Source organism: Chrysemys picta, chromosome 12 (genome assembly GCF_011386835.1).
Source record: "Chrysemys picta bellii isolate R12L10 chromosome 12, ASM1138683v2, whole genome shotgun sequence".
Classification (NCBI taxonomy): Eukaryota; Metazoa; Chordata; order Testudines; family Emydidae; genus Chrysemys; species Chrysemys picta.
This window is the reverse complement of record NC_088802.1, coordinates 38,208,684-38,233,203: the sequence shown is the minus strand read 5'-3', so window position 1 is coordinate 38,233,203 and position 24,520 is coordinate 38,208,684. Positions and strand designations below refer to the sequence as shown.

At 39.2% G+C, this 24,520-nt stretch overlaps 1 protein-coding gene across 6 annotated transcripts in view; it reads left to right on the top strand.

Moving 5' to 3' along the window:
* Positions 1 to 24,520, top strand: part of TBCD (tubulin folding cofactor D) — a 268,348-nt gene that overhangs the window by 152,313 nt on the left and 91,515 nt on the right. For all 6 annotated transcript variants that reach the window (XM_065563362.1, XM_065563361.1, XM_042841194.2 and 3 more), the window contains exons 20-26: positions 390 to 463; positions 1,500 to 1,617; positions 3,232 to 3,292; positions 5,630 to 5,652; positions 18,736 to 18,767; positions 20,945 to 21,007; positions 22,042 to 22,118. In XM_065563362.1, coding sequence (XP_065419434.1) covers positions 390 to 463; positions 1,500 to 1,617; positions 3,232 to 3,292; positions 5,630 to 5,652; positions 18,736 to 18,767; positions 20,945 to 21,007; positions 22,042 to 22,118 — 448 coding nt within the window. The remainder of the gene's footprint in view (positions 1 to 389; positions 464 to 1,499; positions 1,618 to 3,231; positions 3,293 to 5,629; positions 5,653 to 18,735; positions 18,768 to 20,944; positions 21,008 to 22,041; positions 22,119 to 24,520) is intronic.

Sequence of the window (24,520 nt, the reverse complement as noted above, 5' to 3'; positions counted from 1 at the left end):
GTCTTTTAGTGTGTGTGTGGGCTAGTGTGGGATACAATATCTACTGAAGAGTGTCCCAATATATAGAATTCAAACAATATATATGAAGCTGATTCATTTTTCATTCCTCCATTTGATAACACAAATACATTTCTTCACTGGAAAAATGTTAAATTCTCTCACACGCAAAAAGATAGAGGAAGCTTGAGGTACTGAAACAAGGGTATACTACTAGGCCTGTATGGAACCTATTGAATTCAGCAGGATTCTGTGCTGTGCAAGGGTTGGTCTGTGCAGATCTAATTGGGGTCATAATATGTAACTGCTTTTGCTATGAAGAGCAGCAGTCAATAACTGATACTACAGTGATTTATGGAAGCTGAACAAAAAACTTTCTTTAATCTCCACAGTGTTATTCGAGAACTGTCAACCAAGGCTCTGCATAACCTCACTCCACAGGTCCCTGAGTATATGACAAATGTGGGTAAGTAGCAATATATCTGTGTTTTATATAGCACCCCATATCAAGCGTCTCTGGGCACATAGCAAAAACATACCAACAAAACAAGACTTAGAAAAAATACAAGTTAATATGGCTTAATAAGAGATTAAGCAAGGTTTTCCCCACAACTGGGTATAGTAGTGCTGTAATTCTGATGGTGTTAAAACTTTCTTTTCATGAATTACAGTGACATTTAGGAAATGGGGAGGGGAAAAGGCAGCAAAATTTTCAAGTTCAGCTTTAAGCCACTCCAAAATGTAAAGTGACTAATGTTTAAAACATCAGAGGGGTAGCCGTGTTAGTCTGAATCTGTAAAAAGCAACAGAGGGTCCTGTGGCACCTTTGAGACTAACAGAAGTATTGGGAGCATAAGCTTTCGTGGGTAAGAACCTCACTTCTTCAGATGCAATCTGAAGAAGCGAGGTTCTTACCCACGAAAGCTTATGCTCCCAATACTTCTGTTAGTCTCAAAGGTGCCACAGGACCCTCTGTTGCTTTTTAATGTTTAAAACAACAGTCTAAAGCAACTGAAAAACTACTTTATGCATAAACTAAAAAAATCAAGAAATGACTGAGAGCATCTTGAAATCCAAAGATATCTCGACTAGCACATATAGCAGCTAGCAAGCCACAGATTTCTATAAATCTTTCCAACATGTTTGGTTAGGGTAGATAAATGAAATACATTGCATTTAATATGTGGCTAAGAGAGAACTAAAGGAAGTATTTGCTCGTGGTGTGTCTTTGGGCGGGGAACCATTTTTATTACACCAAATTGAAAAATCTAACTGTGGAAATGGAAATTCTTGGTGTATTTTGATAACACAGGAAAATCTTATTCCCATTTTTAAAACTGATTTTCAGATTTAGGGATCTGAAAATGTTCTTGCTCTATATCTCGCTAAGATACAGCTCTGGGGAAGATGACTTTTCTAGAAATGATTTTTCCACATTAATTTCTAGACAGAAGTGTTTACATGTAATATGTAATTACTATTTTTTATCTCATTTCTTGCAGTTTTGCCAAGACTGCTACCATTAGCAGTGGGCACAGATTTACACACTCGCCATGGGGCCATTCTTGCCTGTGCTGAGATCACCCATGCACTGTACAAACTAGCAGCAGAGAATAATAGGTATAAAGACATTATCTAAATTAACATGTTTCTTTCTAATGTATAATCTTTCAGAAACCTCTCCAATATAATTATGAAAATCTCCATCTTAGAGAACTTCTCTTCTGTTGTGATTTGTTTTCATCAGTGCTGCCAAGCCTTCACACTTTACTTGATGAGGTTATATACCTCAGATCTAAATCCATGAATAATCATGAAAGTGAGACCACCTGTTGTCACTCTCAAGCAAGAATAGGGAAGACATTGTCAAAAGTGTGGTTTAACCATGACAGTTTACCAGACTACTACTGAATGAAGCATGTTTCCTCCTTTGCTGTGAGACAAATAATCCCTCACATTGCTATTTGAGTTGGATTGATGTAATTTTTCACTTATTTAATTTTGGTCCAGAAATGCAGTTTATAGGTATTAAATTTAGCATATGTATCCAGCATGATTGCCATAAATTAGTTGGTGGAGTTACTTATTCTCTCTTCAACCTTCACTGGAATGGGTGGTGTTGTGTACACCTGTGCAAAATGATTGTAAAACACTACCAAATTGTAATTTGCCACTCACTCACACTAGTAGTAGCATTTTAAATTTACTCTGTACTGATAGGTATAAATAATTACACAAGATCAAAGCAGCAGATAGGCCTTTGAATGTAAAGCTGAATAAAAGTAAAGAAACAAAATTCTGTAAAATTTTTAAGGTGTTTATTAATCAAATGCATTTACAGAATTTTGTTTGTTTAGTTTGTCTCATTTCTTCCAAAGCTCTGATATCCAACCTAACTCTTGTATCCCAGGGGAGCTGAACTTAGGAAGGGGAACAAGAGGTAACTAGGTGGTAAATAAGTCTGCTTTTTTGACCCCTGAAGTTGTTCAGATGTACTGTTACAAAAAGTACTTGTGCATGTCAGCAGTATAACAGTGGTACTTAATGTAATTATTTTATTAATGTAATGATAGTACATAGAAGCTAAGTGTGTTTTGTAAGAAAATCTATTAAAGGTAGTGAATTTGGATGAATTAAATAAAATAATAGGAATTAAAGGAGTAAGCAAAACTATCAGTCTTGAGCTGGCTTATGTTTGCCACCAATTAAAATGGGACGTGGCTGGTGAGTGGAAAAAAATCCTCTTTCTGGAGGAGTATGCTTTCTACTCAGAGATTCTGAGAAACCTGTCTCATGGTCTGTAACTAAAGTGAAAATCTAGAGAAAGTGTCATTTGGCAATTGTAGTACTAGAAATTGAGGCAGACAATTTAAATATTACAATAGTGGGAATGCAAAAATGCTATTGCTTAAAGGTAAAACCAAATTGGGAAAAATGTTAGTATTATGTCATTACATATAGCCTTATTCTGTTACCAAAATGTTATTTTATAATTCTGCAGAAATAATACTTCTAAGTGCTTGTAGGAAAATAGGCTGTTTGTATGTTTCCTAAACCCGTTTAATGAACATGAATGAATGTTACACATTTGTTCCGAGAATCACTTAGTCATAAACTTAAGTTTTTTCTGTCACTTTAAAAGTACAACATATGTCTGTTAAGGCGAGGCTGTTTCTGAATATAAGTTCAGGAAATTGCCATGTTTGGACTTAAAATCATTTTGTAACATTGCAGATCAGTTACGAGTTATTTCAATGAAAAATCGTTGGAGGGACTTAAGCAGATCCATTTGGAGGTTTGTGCCAAGTATAAATAGCTGTTGGACTCTTAAGTGTGTTGTTTCATTTTTATACAAAGGATGCTGAAAGGTGGTTTTTTTTTTCCCTTTTAAAAAAATTCCCCCAAATCCTGCATATGTTTGGCCTCCTCCTGACATCCTCTTTTTCCGCTTCTGCTCTCTTGCTGCTGAGTGTGTCTGGTGGGAATCCTGTGATCATGCTGACTGACTTCACTACAGATTTGTTCTCTCCACTTTGACTTCTGCCATCTTCCTAGTTAAGCAACTCTACTTCTTTATCCTAATTCAATCCCATATTTGAAATCTCAGCTGCCATTTCACCACCTTTGATTCCCTCCTTGCACCCTGGCACCCTTCTGCCCCCACTTCTCTCTCTGTACAGATTCTCACTTCTTCAATAAGAAAATCTGCAAAATACCACATGAACTTCTCCCTTCCATCTCACCTCCTGCCCTTCCTCTCCAACTCTTCTTCTCTCTTGTTTGTTATTTGCTCTCCTCCTCAACCCCCTCCATTTACTCCAGTAACCCCATCCGATCTCCTCACCTCCCGTGCACCCACTCTCATCCCCTTCCTTGCCCTTCTCTTTAATCTCTCACTCTCTAGTCATTCTTTCCCCTCACAACACAAGCATGCTTTAGTCTCTCCCATCTTTTATGGAAAACCCACCAGTGACCCCATTTGACTCTGCAACTATTGCCCCATCTACCTTCTTCCTTAAACTCACTGAATGAGTTCTTTTCTTCCACTTCCTTCTTAGACCCTCTCCAAATCTGGTTTCTGTCCCTTGCATTTAATTAAAATGGCTGTTACCAAAGTCTCTAATGACTTACTTTTCTTTAACCTGTCAACTGCTTTGACATAATCAACCACACTCCTCCTCTTGAAATCTTATCCTCCCTTGCTTCCAGGACTCACTTTTTTCCTGGTTCTTCTCTTACCTCTCTAATTACTCCTCCAGCATCTTCTTCAGAGGATCCTCCTCATCTGTTCTCCAACTTTCTGTGGGAGTTCCGCAGGGCACTGCCCTTGGTCTACTTCTCTTCTCTTGCTACACCTTGTTTTTGGGTTATCTCCTTCGCAAATACATTCAGCTATCATCCATAGGACAACTCACAGTTCTACATCTATTCTGGCCCCGTCTCTTTCTGTTCCAGACTAAAAACTTGGCCTGACTTTTTGATATCTCCTTGTGGATGTCCAGCCACTAGCTCAAGCTCAGCATGGCAAATAGATCTCCTAATCTTCCCTGCAAGCCCTCCCCCGGCACTCCTTTTTTGATCTTCAGTGTAGGCCTCTCTCTAGATTCTCATATCCAGGCTGTGTCTCAATGTTGCAGGTTCTTTCTGTATGACATCTCTGGGATATGGCCTTTCCTGTCCATCCACACAGCGTTAATGTAATCCAGGCTCTCATCATCTTGCAACATTTTCTTCCCTGGCCCTGACAAATGTAATTTTGTCCCACCCACATCCATTCGAAATGCTCCCTCAAAATCACTTTCCTGGCTCTTCGCTTTCACCCTCTCTTTTCATCACTCCTCTTGCTACCCTTTCTTCATTGCATCAAATGTAAGCTGCTTGTTTTTACTTTAAGGACATTTCACAGCCTAATTACATGCTGTATATCATCTTTCATATGCTTTGAGGTGTCAACTCCTACTTCCGGTTGGCTAGTACGGCCAGCCTTCATTGCCTGCGTATTAAATTTTCAAACAAACACCTTTGTACTTTCTCGTATGCTGCCCCTCATGCATAGGAATTACTGCCCATAAACATCCATGAAGCTACCTCATTGTCCTCCTTCTGATCCTTCCTTAAAACTCTCTTTGCTGTGATGCCTACGGAAAAACTTGGCAGTGGTTAGTGATGAGACCACAGCCTGTCATGCTGTCTAGCATTGTTTTCTTGTGCATCCCGTCTGTTTCCACTTGTCCCTTGTAAGGAGCAGAGGTTTTTTTCTGTATTCTTTCAAACTCTGCAATGTAGAATCTTTATTTAAAAGGACCAAATTTTTGAAAGCAAATGTTTCAAAAAAGTGCACCTAGCTGCCAGTGTAAATACAGAAGCAAACAGATTGTGGAATGATGGTAATAAAGAACTATATTTGTTTGCCTTGAGTATGAATTCTGACTAGATTTGTAAAGTTTATATGTTTTTGAAAATTAGTTCTGTGAAAGAATACCAACATTTTTTTTTTTCAAATTATGCCTTTGAATTCCCAAGTCCTAAAGAAACACTTTTGTTACATAATACGTCTTACACAAGAATCACATTAGGCTGAGGGGAAAAGACTCAATTTATAAATCAAATGTTTTCATCTGTTTTATTGCAGCTTTGCAGTCGTCAGTTGTACAGGTAAGAAATTTGAAACTAAAACAGTTGTTGTCTATTGTGGCAATTAATATTGTTTAAACCCAATAAATATTTGAAATTCAGCTTTTTAAAGTTGAGTAACATAGGTATGTTACATCTAATTTACCTTAGAACCTCAATTCACGGAAGGGAAAACTCAAATTCTTTTTGACCCTGCCCAGACCTAGGACTTTGTTCTTACTAAACCAGTGTTGTTGAGCTGGAATTAGGATTGTTGATGCATGTTATGTGGTCAATCCTAATTAAAAGGTGGTGAGAACTGCATTTGATGCTGTATTGTAGATGGGATTGGGATAGACAGAGCCAAAGAGTGAGGGGAAAAAACTCCAAATAGAGCAGCATATTTGCTAGTCCACAACTTCAATAATTTGTAGTTTTTCTTCCTCATTACTATGCCTGAGCTCTGCATTCCTGAACTTAGTCTAGAGAAGTGATTTGTAATCTCTCCTTATCCTACAAAGTGCTAAAATGGCCAAAAGGTTGCCTTATGGTCAAATTATATTTTTACTTTCTCCATCCTCAAATCCTCAAACTTTAAATCAATACATTAGAAGCAAGAGGAAGACCAAAGACAGGGTAGGCCCACTGCTCAGTGAAGAGGGAGAAACAGTAACAGGAAACTTGGAAATGGCAGAGATGCTTAATGACTTCTTTGTTTCAGTCTTCACCGAGAAGTCTGAAGGAATGCCTAACATAGTGAATGCTAATGGGAAGGGGATAGGTTTAGCAGATAAAATAAAAAAAGAACAAGTTAAAAATCACTTAGAAAAGTTAGATGCCTACAAGTCACCGGGGCCTGATGAAATGCATCCTAGAATACTCCAGGAGCTAATAGAGGAAGTATCTGAGCCTCTAGCTATTGTCTTTGGAAAATCATGGGAGACGGAAGAGATTCCAGAAGACTGGAAAAGGGCAAATATAGTGCCCATCTATAAAAAGGGAAATAAAAACAACCCAGGAAACTACAGACCAGTTAGTTTAACTTTTGTGCCAGGGAAGATAATGGAGCAAGTAATTAAGGAAATCATCTGCAAACACTTGGAAGGTGGTAAGGTGATAGGGAATAGCCAGCATGGATTTGTAAAGAACAAATCATGACAAACCAATCCGATAGCTTTCTTCGATAGGATAACGAGTCTTGTGGATGTGGTATACCTAGACTTTAGTAAGGCATTTGATATGGTCTCGCATGATATTCTTATAGATAAACTAGGCAAATACAATTTAGATGGGGCTACTATAAGGTGGGTGCATAACTGGCTGGATAATCATACGCAGAGAGTTGTTATTAATGGTTCCCAATCCTGCTGGAAAGGTATAACAAGTGGGGTTCCGCAGGGGTCTGTTTTGGGACCGGCTCTGTTCAATATCTTCATTAATGACTTAGATATTGGTATAGAAAGTACGCTTATTAAGTTTGCAGATGATACCAAACTGGGAGGGATTGCAACTGCTTTGGAGGATAGGGTAATAATTCAAAATGATCTGGACAAATTGGAGAAATGGTCTGAGGTAAACAGGATGAAGTTGAAGAAAGACAAATGCAAAGTGCTCCACTTAGGAAGGAAAAATCAGTTTCACACATACAGAATGGGAGAGACTGTCTAGGAAGGAGTACGGCAGAAAAGGATCTAGGGGTTATAGTGGACCACAAGCTAAATATGAGTCAACAGTGTGATGCTGTTGCAAAAAAAGCAAACATGATTCTGGGATGTATTAACAGGTGTGTTGTGAGCAAGACACGAGAAGTCATTCTTCCGCTCTACTCTGCGCTGGTTAGGCCTCAACTGGAATATTGTGTCCAGTTCTGGGCACTGCATTTCAAGAAAGATGTGGAGAAATTGGAGAGGGTCCAGAGAAGAGCAACAAGAATGATTCAAGGTCTTGAGAACATGACCTATGAAGGAAGGCTAAAAGAATTGGGTTTGTTTAGTTTGGAAAAGAGAAGACTGAGAGGGGACAGTTTTCAGGTATCTAAAAGGGTGTCATAAGGAGGAGGGAGAAAACTTGTTCACCTTAGCCTCTAAGGATAGAACAAGAAGCAATGGGCTTAAACTGCAGCAAGGGAGGTATAGGTTGGACATTAGGAAAAAGTTCCTAACTGTCAGGGTGGTTAAACACTGGAATAAATTGCTTAGAGAGGTTGTGGAGTCCAGGGGACTGGACTCAATGACCTCTCGAGGTCCCTTCCAGTTCTAGAATCTATGAATCCTTTTGTAACACTGGTCTACAATTTTTGAGAAGTCGTCTGCTTCAGAGATAAAATGTGCTATTTATAATGTATTTTGATGTGCTGAATTCAAATATGACCATTAAAACAACTGATTGGCTACTGTTTCTAAGATATTTAAGTTTTTACATTTTATGTCTATGTATATTGTGTAGATAGAGTTTTAATCATAAATTGTAAACCTAGGTCTTTTCATGTGTTTATGGTTGCTTTACATGATAATATTTCACCTGTCCTGTTTATGTAACACTTTAAAAATCAGCAAAAGGGTTATATAAATAAAATTTATTATGCAACAAAAGGCAAAAAACTATTCTGTACATAGTTTAGTCCTATTCAGTGTCTACTCGGCGCTTCTTGGCTTGTCTCTTGTATTCATTAAATGGAGCATCTCTTGTTACTGTCCAGCAATAGCCTGCAAGCATTGATGGGCTCCATTTGCCCTGATAGCGTTTCTCCATTGTTGCAATGTCCTGGTGAAATCGCTCGCCATGCTCGTCGCTCACTGCTCCGCAGTTCGGTGGAAAAAAATCTAGATGAGAGTGCAAAAAATGTATCTTTAGTAACATGTTGCAACCAAGGCTTTTGTATGCCTTGAGGAGGTTCTCCACCAACAACCTGTAGTTGTCTGCCTTGTTGTTTCCGAGAAAATTTGCCACTAACTGGAAGGCTTTCCATGCCATCTTTTCCTTGCCACGCAGTGCATGGTCAAATGCATCATCTCGAAGAAGTTCACAAATCTGAGGACCAACAAAGACACCTTCCTTTATCTTAGCTTCACTTAACCTTGGAAATTTTCCACGGAGGTACTTGAAAGCTGCTTGTGTTTTGTCAATGGCCTTGACAAAGTTCTTCATCAGACCCAGCTTGATGTGTAAGGGTGGTAACAAAATCGTCCTTGATTCAACAAGTGGTGGATGCTGAACACTTTTCCTCCCAGGCTCCATTGACTGTCGGAGTGGCCAATCTTTCTTGATGTAGTGGGAATCTCTTGCACGACTATCCCATTCGCAGAGAAAACAGCAGTACTTTGTTATCCAGTCTGCAGACCAAGCAAGAGAGCAACAACCTTCAAATCGCCACAGAGCTGCCACTGATGTTGGTCATAGTTTATCCACCTCAAAAGTTGTTTCATGTTGTCATAGGTTTCTTTCATGTGGACTGCATGACCAACTGGAATTGATGGCAAAACATTGCCATTAGGCAGTAAAACAGCTTTAAGACTCGTCTTCGATGACTCAATGAACAGTCTCCACTCATCTGGATTGTGAACGATGTTGAGGGCTGCCATCACACCATCGATGTTGTTGCAGGCTACAAGATCACCTTCCATGAAGAAGAATGGGACAAGATCCTTTTGATGGTCACGGAACATGAAAACCCTAACATCACCTGCCAGGAGATTTCACTGCTGTAGTTTGGAGCCCAACAGCTCTGCCTTACTCTTGGGTAGTTCCAAATCCCTGACAAGGTCATTCAGTTCATCTTGTGTTATGAGGTGTGGTTCAGAGGAGGAGGATGGGAGAAAATGTGGGTCCTGTGACATTGATGGTTCAGGAGCAGAAATTTCATCCTCTTCCTCATCTGACTCAAGTGAGAATGATTCTGGTGCATCAGGAACCGGCAGTCCTTCTCCGTGGGGTACTGGGTGTATAGCTGATGGAATGTTTGGATAATGCACAGTCCACTTTTTCGTCTTTGACACACCTTTCCCAACTGGAGGCACCATGCAGAAGTAACAATTGCTGGTATGATCTGTTGGCTCTCTCCAAATCATTGGCACTGCAAAAGGCATAGATTTCCTTTTCCTGTTCAACCACTAGCGAAGATTTTGTTGCACAAGTGTTGCAGCATATGTGTGGGGCCCGCCTCTTGTCCTGATCTCCAGTTTTGCAGCCAAAATAAAGGTGATAGGCTTTCTTAACCATAGTGATTATACTGCGCTTTTGTGATGCAAAAGTCACTTCACCACAAACATAGCAGAAGATATCTGCACTGTTCACATAAGTACGAGGCATCTCTGCTCACTTTGGCTAAACAGAAATGTGTCCCTTTGCAAAATCAAACACTGACAAATAAGAGAGCACGACACTGTATGATTTCTATAACTGATATAGGGCAATTTGTTCAGCAGAGTGATGTAAGCTTCGTTATCATTGCATCATCCATGACTTCTAGGAATAACATGATGCAATTCATATCATGTATGATGCAATACCAGCTTCAGATTGCATCATTCATTGTTTTGCCTAAAAAGCAAGTACTGTCCAAACCCAGTCATAGATTTATTCATAGATCCAGTCAAAGATGTATTTTAGTCATTTCTGGTTTAAATTGAGATCCCTTCCCTTTATAACTCACTTATCCTCTGCCATTCCCAAGTCAAGGGTCGTATATACTGACCCAATAGCATATCTTGAAAACTAGAGCCAATCAACAATTTTAAGCATCATTTTGGTTCTCAGTGACCCAGAATTAGTAAAGTTTAGTACATTTATTTCAGAAGCATTTTGGCTGTAGAGCAGTGTAATAGATTGTCAGCAGTGCTACAAGAAGTTCAATTCTGTTTTTCAATTCTTGGGCCAGATAGAAGCTTTATTGAATTGTTTCTTTTTCATTCAGTTCTTATTCAGTAAATCCTCTAGTAAGTAAAGGGTAATTTGCGTGAGAATTTGGATAAAAAGTGAGTTAACACTGAAATCAGGCTTCAAGTTTTGGCCCTTTGATCTAAGGGAATCAATATCCAAATCAACAACTTGTGTTAAGTAAAACTGCGGTGTATGTTCTTGATGTTTGTCTTGCTGAGCTCTTTGGACATGGTGTATCTGACTGTAAGATGCTGTATTATTTCTCTTGGTGCATTTGTAGTTTAGAATTGAATATCTATGACAGTGACATTACTTAAAATTTTTCCCATTCCATGAAAACACATTAGGATTTGTCAAAGTTTCAAGCTACTAAAATTTGCTTTTTAAAGGCCATACTTGTTGATTTGAGCTAGCTTCTACTAGTTCATGGCTTAGTGTGCCTTAGTTTATAACACTGATGCTACGTGTTATAGTGGCTTTGTGGGTGGCTGTTTTGGCTGTTATAAATTCTTTAATGCCAGGGTGGAGCTTGGGTATAATTTTGTTTTTGTCACAAAGTGCACATCTTGCACTTACTGGTGTTATAAGATGCCTACTAATGTTTTCATCACAGATAAGGCTTCTAAATTTAATTATCTGTCAAGTAGCATACCGATTAACCATAATTTGCACTAAGCAATAGTTGTATACAAGACAGATATGCCTAATTTAATGCACATTTTAAAAATATTATTGTTATGGATAAAAAAATTGTTTAAAATTGCTTAAGAAAAATAAACCTTTGGTTCAGGTTCTAAAAGCAAACCAGCAATTTGACTTAGGTATGACTAGGCAAGCACTTGGTGGAACAAGTTGAACTTGTTTGATGATGAGTAATTACTGCACATAATGCTTTCCATTTGAGAAATGACTCCCTGGAATCTTCAGGGTATAACAAGACCCAGTAAGAATGTTGAAAATGAAATTGCTTCACCTGAGTAAATTTTATTTCCATCTTTCTGTTCTTAAACTTTCAACTACCTCAAAAGATTTTTTATGCATTCATGAATGTCATAAATGTATATTTAATACTGGACAAAAGTGAAACTATAATAAAGTATTTAGTTTTTCTGATGCTAATGAATTTTAACATGATGAATAAGCTAGTTTCACAATAAAACTTCAAAGGCCTGCCAGAAAATTAAGTTGAGGTAAAGTGTAAAGAGTTGCATGTTTAAAAAGTGGTAATTAACAAGTTTTAATAGCTGTAAAGTACATTTTGAGAGGCTATGAGCTTGCTAGTCAGCTATATCGCAAGGTCTTTTCATACACCTAATATCTCCCATCTAGGATTTAGTAAAAGTCCTAATGCTCTAAATGGGGTATTGATTTACCTCGTATTACATGTAAATTAGCTTTTATTAATGATTACCATTAGTGAAACTGACCTAATTATGAACTGTGGACTTAAGTTATGCCTGAAAGAATTATAGGGCAGATCATGTTTTTTAATATGCAAACAAGATTTTGCATTGTCTCAGAAATTGAGATATTGTGTAATACATTTGCTGTAATCAGATCTTTATTTTTATATGCTGTTAAGACAGATCTCCCTGCCCTCTGGTTCATTAATCATTTTTTCATACATTAGTTCCTCCCTTACCTCCTACTTAAACGTTTTTGTAGATTTACTATTGTCATGAAAAAGTTAAAGTCTACACAAATTCAGTATTTGCCTACATTCTCCTTTCCTTTAGACATGGTATTGACTAATTCTGTCCAAAAGCTTTCTTAAGAGTGCTGGTTGGCTGAAGAATTTTCATGCATGTTTTTAGTTAAGCACGAGATACTATGGGCTTGGTTTTGATTTCAATCTGATGTAAATCAGGAGTAATTCCAGGGAAAGCAAATGAAGTTACATTATTTTGAGCCGAGCATCAGGTCCAGTCATGGCTGGCTCCAGGGTTTTTGCCGCCCCAAGCGGCAGGGGGGGAAAAAAAAAAAGCCACGATCGGCAGCAGTTCCACCGTGCCGCTTTCTTCTTCGGCGGCAGGTCCTTCCCTCCGAGAGGGCCAGGGACCCTCTGCCGAATTGCCGTCGAAGAGCCCGACGTGTCGCCCCTTGCCCTTGGCCACCCCAAGCACCTGCTTGCTCAGTTGGTGCCTGGAGCCGGCCCTGGGTCCAGTATACCTTTTTGTGTGTGTATGATATTTTGTAGTTTGGGAAAAATTGACATGCCCATACCTACTTTAAGCATTACCTAGTGCAAACAAAAGCTTCAAACATGACACATGTGGAGAGTTATGTCTTAAGATATCTCATGTGGGAAACAAGGTCAATATCCCAGCCTAATTATATTTGAAGCACTTTAAATCCAGTCTGTGTGGTGGTGACCTTGAAACAAGTATGGTTGATGCCTTTTCTTGTTAGCTGGGACGTTATTGTAATGTATTTAAGGCATTGTAGTAGCATTCATTATCAAAGAAGCTTTGAATAAAGTTACATTTTAAATAATGATCCTTTTCTTTAAAAGGCATCTTTTTGCATATGATTGAGAAGGAAACATGAGGTTGAAGAGCGATTCTGAACATTAACTTGTATCTTGTCTCTTGACTCCAGTTCTGAAGCTGATATATATCTTGCCATAAAGACTGGGGTAACATGGTGATTTAGAGATGAGTAGAGTATTGATACAAGCTGAAGTTGCTGTGCCTCTTCCAGATAGTTGTCTCTGGCTTTTATACTACTAACAGTGGATTTATTAGGCCTTCAAGGTTTCAGTCAGTGCTGAATATGCCATGATGCGTAGTGTTAATCATAGAATTATAGAAATGTAGGGCTGGAAGGGACCTTGAGAGGTTACCAAGTCCAGCCCCCCGCACTTAGGCAGGACCAAGTAAACCTAGACCATCTCTGACTGGTGTTTGTCTAACCTGTTCTTAAAAACCTCCAATGGTGGGGATTCCACAAGCTCCCTTGGAAGGGAGAATTTAACTACCTTTAGAGTTAAAGATTTTCCTTATATCTAACCTAAATCTCTCTTGCTGAAAATTAAGCCCATTACTATTTGTCCTATCTTCAGGGGACATATTTGAAGACTGTTACCAGGTTCTTCCTCAGTCTTCTTTTCTCAAGACTAGACATGTCCAGTTTTTTAATCTTTCCTCCTAGGTCAGGTTTTTTAAACCTTTCATCATTTTTGTTGTTCTCCTCTGGACTCTCTCCAGTTTGTCCACATCTTTCCTAAAGTGTGGCACCCAGAATTGGACATGGTACTCCAACTGAGACTTCATCAGTGCCGAATAGAACAGAAAAATTACAGAAAAATTACTTCCCATGCCTTACATATGACATTCCTGTTAATGCAGTCCAGAATACTAGCTTTTTTGCAACTGCATCATATTGTTGACACACATTCAATATTTGATCCACTGTAACCCCCAGATCCTTTTCACCAGTACTACCACCTAACCAGTTATTCCCCATTTTGTATTTGTGCATTTGATTTTTCCCTTCCTAAGTTAAGTACTTTGCACTTATCTTTATTTAATTTCATCTTGTTGATTTCAAACAAATTGTCTGATTTGTCAAGGTCGTTTTGAATTCTAGTCCTATTCTCCAAAGTACTTGCAACTGCTCTCAGCGTGGTGTCCATATATATATATATATATATATATTTTACCAGCATATTCACCACTACATTATTCAAGTAATTGAGACCCCACTAGATATGCCCTCCCAGTTTGACAGCAAATCTTTGAGTACAGTCTTTCAACCACTTGTGCACCCACCTTATAGTAATTTCATCTAGCCCACATTTCCTAGTTTGCTTATGAGAATGTCACATGTATTGTGTCAAAAGTCTTACAGAAATCAAGATACGTCATGTCTACTGCTTCCCCATTTCTCCTAGGCCAGTAACTCTGTCAAAGAAGGAAATTAGGTTGGTTTGGCATGATTTATTCCTGAGAAATCCATGTTGGTTATTCCTTACAACCCTAATATCCTTTAGGTGCTTACAAATTCATTATTGAATAATTTGTTCCAGCATCTTTCCGCGTATTGAAGTTAGGCTGACTGGTCTTTAATTCTCTGGGTCCTCTTTGTTCCCTTTTTTAAAGATAGGTACTATGTTTGACTTTTCTCCAGTCCTTTGGAGCCTTACCCGTCCTCCATAAGTTTTCGAAGATAATTGATAATGGTTCTGAGATTGCCTTAACTAGTTCCTCAAGTACCCTAGGATGAATTTCATTGGGCGCTGTCTACTTGAATACATCTAACTTATCTCTGTATAATTTAACCTGTTCTTTCCCCATTTTGGCTTGCATTTCTTCCTCCTTGTTAATATTAAATTGTGTTGAGTATCTGGCCACCATTAACCTTTTTAGTGAAGAGCAACTCCCACTTCCTTGAGTCATTTGTTGCCACATACAGCATGTTGTTTTGCTTTGATCTCATTGCTTTGAATTCAGAGACTGTCTGTATGTTGTAGATAGCTACATATATAAGAAGGTATTTCACATTTGTAATATGGTAAACATGGAATTTTGAGTTTAGACTATCGTGTTCTGTGTTGGGATCGTTCCTTATGTGTTAACTAATGTGTTCAGCTGTTGTTGCAGCATCCTTATGCAACAAAATGTGATGACTTGCCTAACTTTTAAGAACTGGCTGATCAAGCACAGCTGTTTTGCAATGAGTTGAAATATAAGTATGTATCATGGCTCTGATTACTGGGGTGACAAAACTTCCAAATCAAGTATTCCAAATCCCACCCTTTTTTCCCTAACAAACCTCCTAGACATGGCTCAAGTGTTGCAAAAGCTTTGTGCTTCCAATGAAAAGTCTAGGATATTTCAACCTTGTTGAGAGGGTAAGACAGCCTGCAGGTATCTGCAGGTACCAGGCTAAGGATAATAAGCTTGCCTCATTGTTAACAACCTCAAAGGTCTTTGAAATCTCAGTAGTTTCAGGGCAAGCATGTCTCTTGGCATGCATCCCAGTGAAAGACTCTGAGGCATATAAACTTAGTGGGAGGCAAATTCCAGTCTTGCGAAAAGATTGCTCTTTCAATTCCCACAAATCCAAATAATTTTCAAATAATTTTACACCCAGCAACACTGGTTCTTCCTTATGTCTTCCAGAACTGCTTTTTGTTTAAACTGATATTCAGATGGTGGTGATGTATTTTATATCTACAAGCAAAGTATTTTATATCAGCCTTCAAGTTTTGAAATAGGGTAATGTCTAATGAGACTTTAGTGGTTGCTAGAAGGAAGAATGATTGCAAATAGATTTAGTAGCTATGAAAGATAGGTCCCTCTACTAGCATGTAGATCAGCTAGTTCTCAGCTTCTTTGTGTTCAGGGAAACCTATTTTTTTGTCAGATGTCTGAAAAGGAGGTAAAAAGTGAGGACTCTGTCGTTTTCAAAATTACTATTGACTTCAATAGAATCAGGATTTCACCCATAGTCTTGTGTCTACAGGGGAAAAAAAAGTTTTTTTGTTTTTTTCCCCTATGATCCAAATTCTATGATTCAGTGACCTTTGGTTGGTTCCATGCTAGTTGAGCCTAATTTAGTTTCCACATCATTTGAAGATGAGCATAACAAATCCCATCAGATTTTTTTGCTGTAAGATGGCTACCTTTACATCTGCTATTGTGTGGCCAGGGAGGTTGAAGTGTTCTCCTACAGGTTTTTGTATATTGCCATTCCTGATATCTGACTTGTGTCCATTTATCCTCTTGTGTAGTGACTGTCCAGTTTGGCCAATGTACATAGCAGAGGGGCATTGCTGGGACATGATGGCATATATAACATTGGTGGACGTGCAGGTGTAAAGGTAGCCATCTTACAGCAAAAAAACTTCAGGACCAGACTCCAAAGAGAAACTGCTGAGCTCCAGTTCATTTGCAAAATTGACACCATCAGATCAGGATTAAACAAAGATTGTGAATGGCTATCCAACTACAGAAGCAGTTTCTCCTCCCTTGGTGTTCACACCTCAACTGCTAGCAGAGCACCTCACCTTCCCTGATTGAACTAACCTTGTTGTCTCCATACTGATTTATACCTGCCTCTGGAAATTTCCATTACTTGCATCTGAAGAAGTGAGGTTCTTTCCCACAAAAGCTTATGCTCCCAATACTTCTGTTAGTCTTAAAGGTGCCACAGGACCCTCTGTTACTTCAGAGCTAAAATGTCCAAACTTGATTCCAGTCTTAATCTGTCTTGATAAGTCTCTTAACGTTTTTCAGTATAGAACATTTATGCTTCATAGATAATGGTGACCATCATATATATTGGTAGTGTTTTTGTACCACTTGAGGAATTTGTGCACATGAGAATGCTACTAATGTTTTAATTCTTGTTATTTAAGTATGTTTAATTATCTTCAGTTGGCACTCTAGGTCTGTTAGCAAATAGGTGAGCTGCAAATTTCTCTGAAGAAATTCTTATATGTGTAACATGTGAAGAAAAGATTGTAAATTCTTTTCCACATAGAGGTTCGTTAACAATCTAGCCTAAAGTCAAAACAGAATCAACAAATAATATGAATATCAGTGAGCAGTTGCTTTATATAATGAAAGTATGAAATGTTTTGGTATTGTGTATATGTGCATGTAAAGTTGGAAATCAGATAGCAGGTTTTTAAGTTTTGGGAAGGGGGAAGCATACTCTTTGGGATTCTGGTGTTGTGAAAGCATGGCAGGACTTGTTTAATAGTTTCCATTCAACAAAGACCATGTAAATCACCATTAATCCAAGATTAATGCTAATATGGAATACTGTATGTCAGCAGAGGTTCTTGACTTTCTGGAAAACTTCCACATTGATGTATTCAGACACCTGAATAACACTTACTGCTTATGATGCCATAGAAGCTGTTCTGTTCTAAAATACTCCATGTAACGTTATCCTTGTAATTTGAAAAGGAGATTCCGAATTTCTTTCAAAATTATGACTTTAAAAATAATTCTGTGAAAGTAATTTGAATTTGCATGTAAATTAAAAACAAAATTCTGTTACTTGGTTCTAATTGGGGTCTAAATAAAGTGGAAGTAAACATTCATGTTCAAATAAATATTAGGTCTGCGATCTGGGAGCTTTACCATTCCAACTCTCCTGCAAGGGATTTCCTACCCCAGTGAGTGAATTTCATTGAATTACACTGAGCTTCTATTAAAAAGTCATTTTCTGTAGAACTGAATTAGCATTTTAAGGCTCCAGAATTGTATGGAAAGTAGTTGTTTAATGGAAACTGGTACTGCAGCAGTCAGTTTAAGGACTAAATTTGATCTATAAACCTTGAAGGAAGCACGTTCAGGTAGGTCATGAAATTTGCAGATAGTGTGTGGGTTTTTAGGGGAGTGGGGGAGGGAAATAGGGAGTGCCAACACTACAGTAACACTTAGAATATAAGTAGGTTGATACCTTGTGTCAGTTTAGTGAAATGCTGAATAATGGATTGATTGCCCTTCCTTAGGAGGCAGGGGTTATGAGGAACAGCAGCCAAACCCAGCAGATTTCCCCATAGAAAGGTCTGCAAATCCATAACTTATGGGAAAACCTATAGGGTTGGCAGGTCTGCATTGCCTGGACTACCAGTGTAATTGTGTTGAGTGGTATATTGTAGGAGAGCTCTTCCAAAAATCCATCCTATGTAGAAGGCATGTATCTGTATTCTAAAGCTTTAAACTTAGTTTTTCTATTACCAGATAACACTAAGCAAAGAGGCTTTGAAGCTTTATGCTCTGATATAAAAGAATAAACTAGAGAATAAAGTTCTAATATCTTTTGAAAAGATTTTCAAACAATTGCTTCTCAAGTGGAAAGACTGTAGTATAGTGACAGATTTTTGTGACTGAAAAATCCTGTGGTAAATTCCACAAGGCCATAGTATTTCTAAAGTGAGGCTATCAGAAAAAAACATGAACCTGAGTGCCTTTTATTTTTCAAATAGGATTAGAGAAATTAGGTCTGTGTTCTTTGGAAAAGAAAAGCTGGAGTGTACAATAAGGTTTTGTATAGAACATTTTGTAGTGAATTAAGGCAGTAGATGGGACAGTGCTGTTTGAGAGTTGGTCAAACATAAGGGATTGGAGGGATTACAAACCTAATCTTGGGAAGACTTGAGTGTTACTTGTTGAACTTCTGTGGATACTTTTCATCTGAAAATTTCTTGTGTTCCAGTAAGCAGCATACCTAATTGTATATAGTAATTGATCATCTGAAAATAATACCTTTTTCATTTCTATTTTCCAGGGGTTTAGGTGGAGAACTAATGAGACCAGCTGGTAGGTGTCCCTCTGCATGTTCACTGGCTGGCGCTATTTTCATTGAATTAAAATAGCAATATATGTTAGTTAATTTACTCTATTTACCTCAACTTTGCATCTCTCAGCATTCCATTGTTTTCTTGCAATATCAGTACTGTATATATAAGATCTCTCTCTCTCTCTCGCATGCACATCCCACCCACCCATCTACACAACCTACATTAAAAGAACGTTAAAGTTGCAAAGTCAAGTATTCAGAATTAAAGAAATGCCAGTATTCAGATTGTTGATGCAATCTTAAATTTGGCCCCGGTATCATATGCATTATGACCGTGTCTAATTACATGATCACATACTATTTTTTTGCACAGGACCCCTACCTCATTCAGTGCACAGGATAGAACCACTCTGGAGATGAATCAGGGTAGTGTAGTGAAGGAGACATCATTGGTATTGGGGTGGCATCTGGCACCGAAGCTGGATCTGAGGCATTATCCTATGGCACTGCTATTCAAAGAGCTCCCAAACCACCTGGAGCTGATCTTATGCACTATGGCCAGATGCTTCATCCAGACTTGAAGTCATTGCACCTGAAGATGTGGCTATTGGGTGTTTAGTACCATTGACCAGGACTGCTCCCTACAGGTCCAGGAAATCTTGATACAGAGCAGGAAAACTTATTCTTTTAAATGGAAGAGGTTCTTGATATGCAAAGTCCACTTTGACTACTGATTGCACTTATAGCAGGCTGGCCTTTTGTTCAACATCGATTAAGATCCATGTCACAGCAATTTCAGCTTGGCATGCACCTGTGCAATTGTGTTGGGTCTTCTCTCACCCAATGTTACCAAATGTTAAGCCACCAGTGTGAGAACCCACCCTCTGCCTGGAACCTCAATAATACTCTAGATTTTCATGGAGCCCCAATTTGAACCTCTATCAGAATGCCCCTTGCATCACCTCACTCTGAAAGATGATCTTCCTTATGGCTATCACTTCAGCCAGAAGCGTGAGGGAGCTTCAGGCACTTATGGCTGAACCTTGCTATATGACATTACATAGGAACAAGGTGTTGCTGAGACCTCACCTGAAGCTCATTCCTAAGGTTGTCCTCAGAAGTTTACCTAAACCAGTTAATCAACCTGCCTGTCTTCTTCTTGAAGCCATGTTTGGCAATGGGGGAAAAAAAAATTACACACATTAGATTACATTGACAGGATGAAACCATTCAGATTTTTTCCCTATCTACTTTTAGCCCTAGTCAGGTGTTCTAGAGATCTAACCATCTCATCACAAAAGCTATGGAAATGGATAACACACTAAGTCTTGCTATGGCTTGTGTACTCTCTCACTGAACATCAAGTGCTCCCTCCACCAGAGCACAAGCAACATCTTCTGCCTGCTTCAGGCATGTGCTATCAGAAATCTATAAGGTGGCTATGTAGAGTAATACCCCTGGCCTTCGTCAAACATTGCTCCTTGGTTTTAGTGGATAGGTTGGATGCCAGTTTTGGGAGAGCAGTACTACAATCACTGTTTGACCGATACAACTGAAACTCCTCATTCATTCCCAGTGTCCTATAGGGTTAGGGTTAGGGTTCACCTACAATGAAGTCCACACTGACACATACTCAAAGAAGAGAGAATGGTTACTTACCCTACAGTAACTGTCCTTCTCTGAGATATTGTAGTCAGCATAGATCCCATTACCCGTCCTCCAGTCCCCACATTTTGGAGTCTTCAACCAAGATGGGCTTTGAGCTGTGAGGGAACTATGAGAGATTCTTGGCCACTCCACTCTTTATGTCTTCGCATGGGAGCATGAGGAGGCACAGAATGCATTTATGGCCCCAACAGACACAGCTATTAAAAATAAAATCTGATCTCACATGCCTAAGTATCTTACAGTGGGACTACCACATCTGGAAAGACCCCAGTTACTGTAGCGTAAGATCTTTTTTGATGTTGGAACCACAAGCATAATTCCATTTCAGTTTCCTTGTTGCATATTTATTTTTGAGCTATAATGTTAGAATATATTTATTTGCAACATTTTTTTGCTCTTCTGTTTTAAATACACTCTTTTATAACCATATTTATTACATCAGTATTGGTATGTGACTGCATTTTGTCAAAATTATTGCAAGTTACTATTTTCAGAAATGATATAATTGCCTTTTTTTCCCCCCTCACAGTCTGCACTTTAATTGAAAAGTTGTCACTTTCAAAAATGCCATTTAGAGAGGATCCCATAATCGGTATGTGATACTTACAATGGTCTTATATTATGGCATAATTCTAATTATAATTCTCTAAGGTTACATAGTATGAGCCAGTGATGTTATCCAAGGAAACTAAGTTTTGATTACAAGATGTTAGTGTGTTAGGGTAGGTTAACAAATCTCAAAAAAGTACACGAATCTGTGGTTGAAGATATTGCATTTAGCAGTGTACTAAGAAAATTTTTGTTTGTGTCACCCCCAAACAAGCCTCTTTCTCTTAAAGTTGTCAAAAAGTCTCTGAAAATCATAAAATTTAGCAGTGGGAAAATAAGCGTCTCCTTTTCAGCATTTCTGCTTGATTAAGGGTTGGTCAGTAACCTTTATTATTTTTTCTTCAAATAGAGGGTTCCTGATGAAATGCCCTTTTTTTGTACTCTCCACCTACGAAATCCTGCATCATGGTGATTGTTTTTGACTGAGGGCTAGTCTACACTGGAAGCGCTATATCAGCACAGCTGCATTGATGTAGCATGTCTGATGAAGACACTCTATGCCAATGGGAGAGAGCTCTCTTGTCAGCATAATAAATCTACCTTTGCGAGAGGTGGTAGCTATTTTGGTGGGAGAAGCTCTCCCATTGACCTAGCACTCTCCAGACCAGAGCTTAGGTGGTGTAACTTACGCTGCTCGGGGAGGGTGGTCGCCACGTGACAATTATTCACACCCCAGAACGACATAAGTTACCCCAAAGTAAATTGTAGTGTAGACCTGGCCTGAGAAGGGCTGGATCCTTAGCAGCATCTGTCCTGAATAAGTTGTTACAAATTGTTTCTTCCTATGTGTTCCTCACATTACAGGCTCAGGAGAAGAACACAGAGCCCTATGGCGTGTGTATTCAGTGAATTGAAACAAAATAACTACATTCATTGTAATTCACACCTTCAGTTATTTTAGAAAGAGCAACGAAAAATAAGTAATTTTTAATGAATTGCTGACCAGTATAAATAGATGTCAATATACCTAAGATTATGTCACTAAAATTATACTGAATATCTTTTCTACTGCTCCAGATGGCTGGCAATGGTTGATAAATGACAGTTTAAGAAGTCTGCCTCTTGTTTCAAGCACTGCAAGACAGCAAATAAAGGTACAGTAATTCTATCCTCTTTGGCTTTATTAAACAAATACTATGAAGGTAAACATTCCTGATGATATATTTTCCTTGTTGTTCTCAGCAGCGTTGTAGCCTTTGTTATACTAGAAGTTCTCACTTCCTGATGTGGGATAGGAGAACTAATGGTTTTAAAAAAACAGAAATTAACAGTGGAGCTAAAAGGATTAGGAAGACAAATGGTTTTGTCCTTTTTGGAATTCTGTCTCCTCCTGCTGTAGAATGGTGTAACCTGACTGGATTGCCTTGTGTGGAGTTTATCAGAAATGCTTTCACAACTTTAAAACCAAGCAGTATCATCTTTGCTTTTGTAAATTTCCCCCTTTGTGATTATTTATTCTGTAGTTCTCCAGTCTCCTTTTCTCTTAATACTCTGTGTACTGTATTTGTTTGCATGCACACTTAAACAGACAACTCTTTTGTAGGCTCTTAAGTGGTCTGTGTGTTTTGCTTTGTGAAAGTTTCATTTTCTTTTCCTGAGGGATATGAGAGATTCCTGAATGTTCATCTCTTAAGTTGGCTAAAGGAGTTCCTTTCTGGTAACGATACAGTCTCCAAAATTCCAAAAATCATCTTTTGAGTGATACTTTCCACCTTCGACAGTTGATATTGTAAAGGTATTCTTCTTAGCACATTTGAAGAGAGTAATACTCGTGAGCTAACAATGGCAGTTACTGACAGTATTGCTTCATGCTGACGTCTCCTATCTGTCTGCCGTTTGATGATTGCCTTTGAAGTTATCTTGCTTTGCTGATTTTATTTTATTTAAGGGGCTTCACTTTGCCTTTCCTGCTGTTTTATTTTGTATGTCTCAATTTTCATTATGGTAGTGGCAGTTTAATGCAATGTTGTTATGCATACAGTTATAAATAGTATTTGTTGAACTTGCTGCCCTGCTTTCCCAATGATTGTAGAAAGGATGACATTTCACATTTAATATGTCTTTCCCTCTTAATACCAGGAGACTCTGGTTTGAGATTGCTTTATCTATGCTATGTATAGAATAAAGTTTGCTGACTGGGGAATTATGGGGGCGGAGGGAGGGTTCTCAGGGAATTCCTTTAAAAGCTGCCACAATTATCCTCTCCTGATGACTTTTTCAAATCAGATTTAATGTGGTTGTCCAATTTACCAGGACTACCAACTAAGCGATGTAAAAATCCAGCTGTATTCCTTCTACCTCTAACATCATTCTGAAAATGTTACTGATGTGTGAAGCAGAATAGTATCCAGCTTGCTGGAACATAGTTTTGTTGACTCCATAGTGCTAACCTGAATAAAAAAAAGTTTTTGTCAGTAAAGCAAGCAAATATAACTCAAAACACACACGTTACATTGAGTAGAAGGTAGCATTCTTCTTCGAGTGATTGCTCATGTGTATTCCACAATAGGTGTGCATGCTCACCATGTGCACCGGTGCCGGAAGTTTTCCCCCTAGCAGTACCCATAGGGGAGCGCACTAGCGACCCCTGGAGTGGCACCTCCATGGCACGGTATAAGGGGCGCTGTGGACTCCCACCACCCTCAGTTCCTTCTTGCCACCAGTGAAGGTGCTTCGGAACTGCTCTGCTCCAGCTTTGCTGGAGCTCGTGCCCAAAACTGCTTGTTTGTTCAGTGTATGGTACCTGTAGGTAGTTAGATGTTTAGTTAGTTTAGTTTAGCTAGAACACCCGGGCCAGGGCATGCCCCGTGCCCCGGGTTTTAAATCGTGCGACACTTGTAGCGATCTATGCTAGTGAGTGATCCGCATGTGGACTGTTTAAGCTGTTTGGGGGAAATCCGTCTCAGCGATCGCTGCAAGATTTGCAAGTCGTTTAAGCCTCGGATGAAGAGAGAAAGGGACATTAGGCTCCGGGCTATTCTGATGGAGTCAGTGCTAACCCTGGCTCCGGAGCGTCGCTCCGAGTCGGCACCGGGCACTGCAGTGTCGGTGTGCAGTGACCCTTCGGTGCCATCGACTAGTCGGCACCGTTCCCCGTCCACGGGGCATGCCAAGAAGGCTAGAAAGAGGGCTTCTTCCTCGCAGCACCGGAGTAAACCCGGGACAGAAGCTAGATCCATGTTGGGCAGCCCTCGATGCCCACCGGCCTCTAGGCCTCCGACTCAAGTCAAATGGAGTAGCCCGGCCCATTTGGAGCAGGCCTCCCCGGATGTCTGGATTCCCTCCACACTGGAGGCCCTGCAGGTGGCCCAGGACGTTATGTCCATGCCGGTACCAGGAGCACCGCCGATGTTGGTCCCATGCTCCAGAGGCAAGCCGCCGCTGTGATCTCCGTAGTCACCCCTGGCTCGGTACCGGTATCAGTTGAATCATAGAATATCAGAGTTGGAAGGGACCTCAAGAGGTCATCTAGTCCAACCCCCTGCTCAAAGCAGGA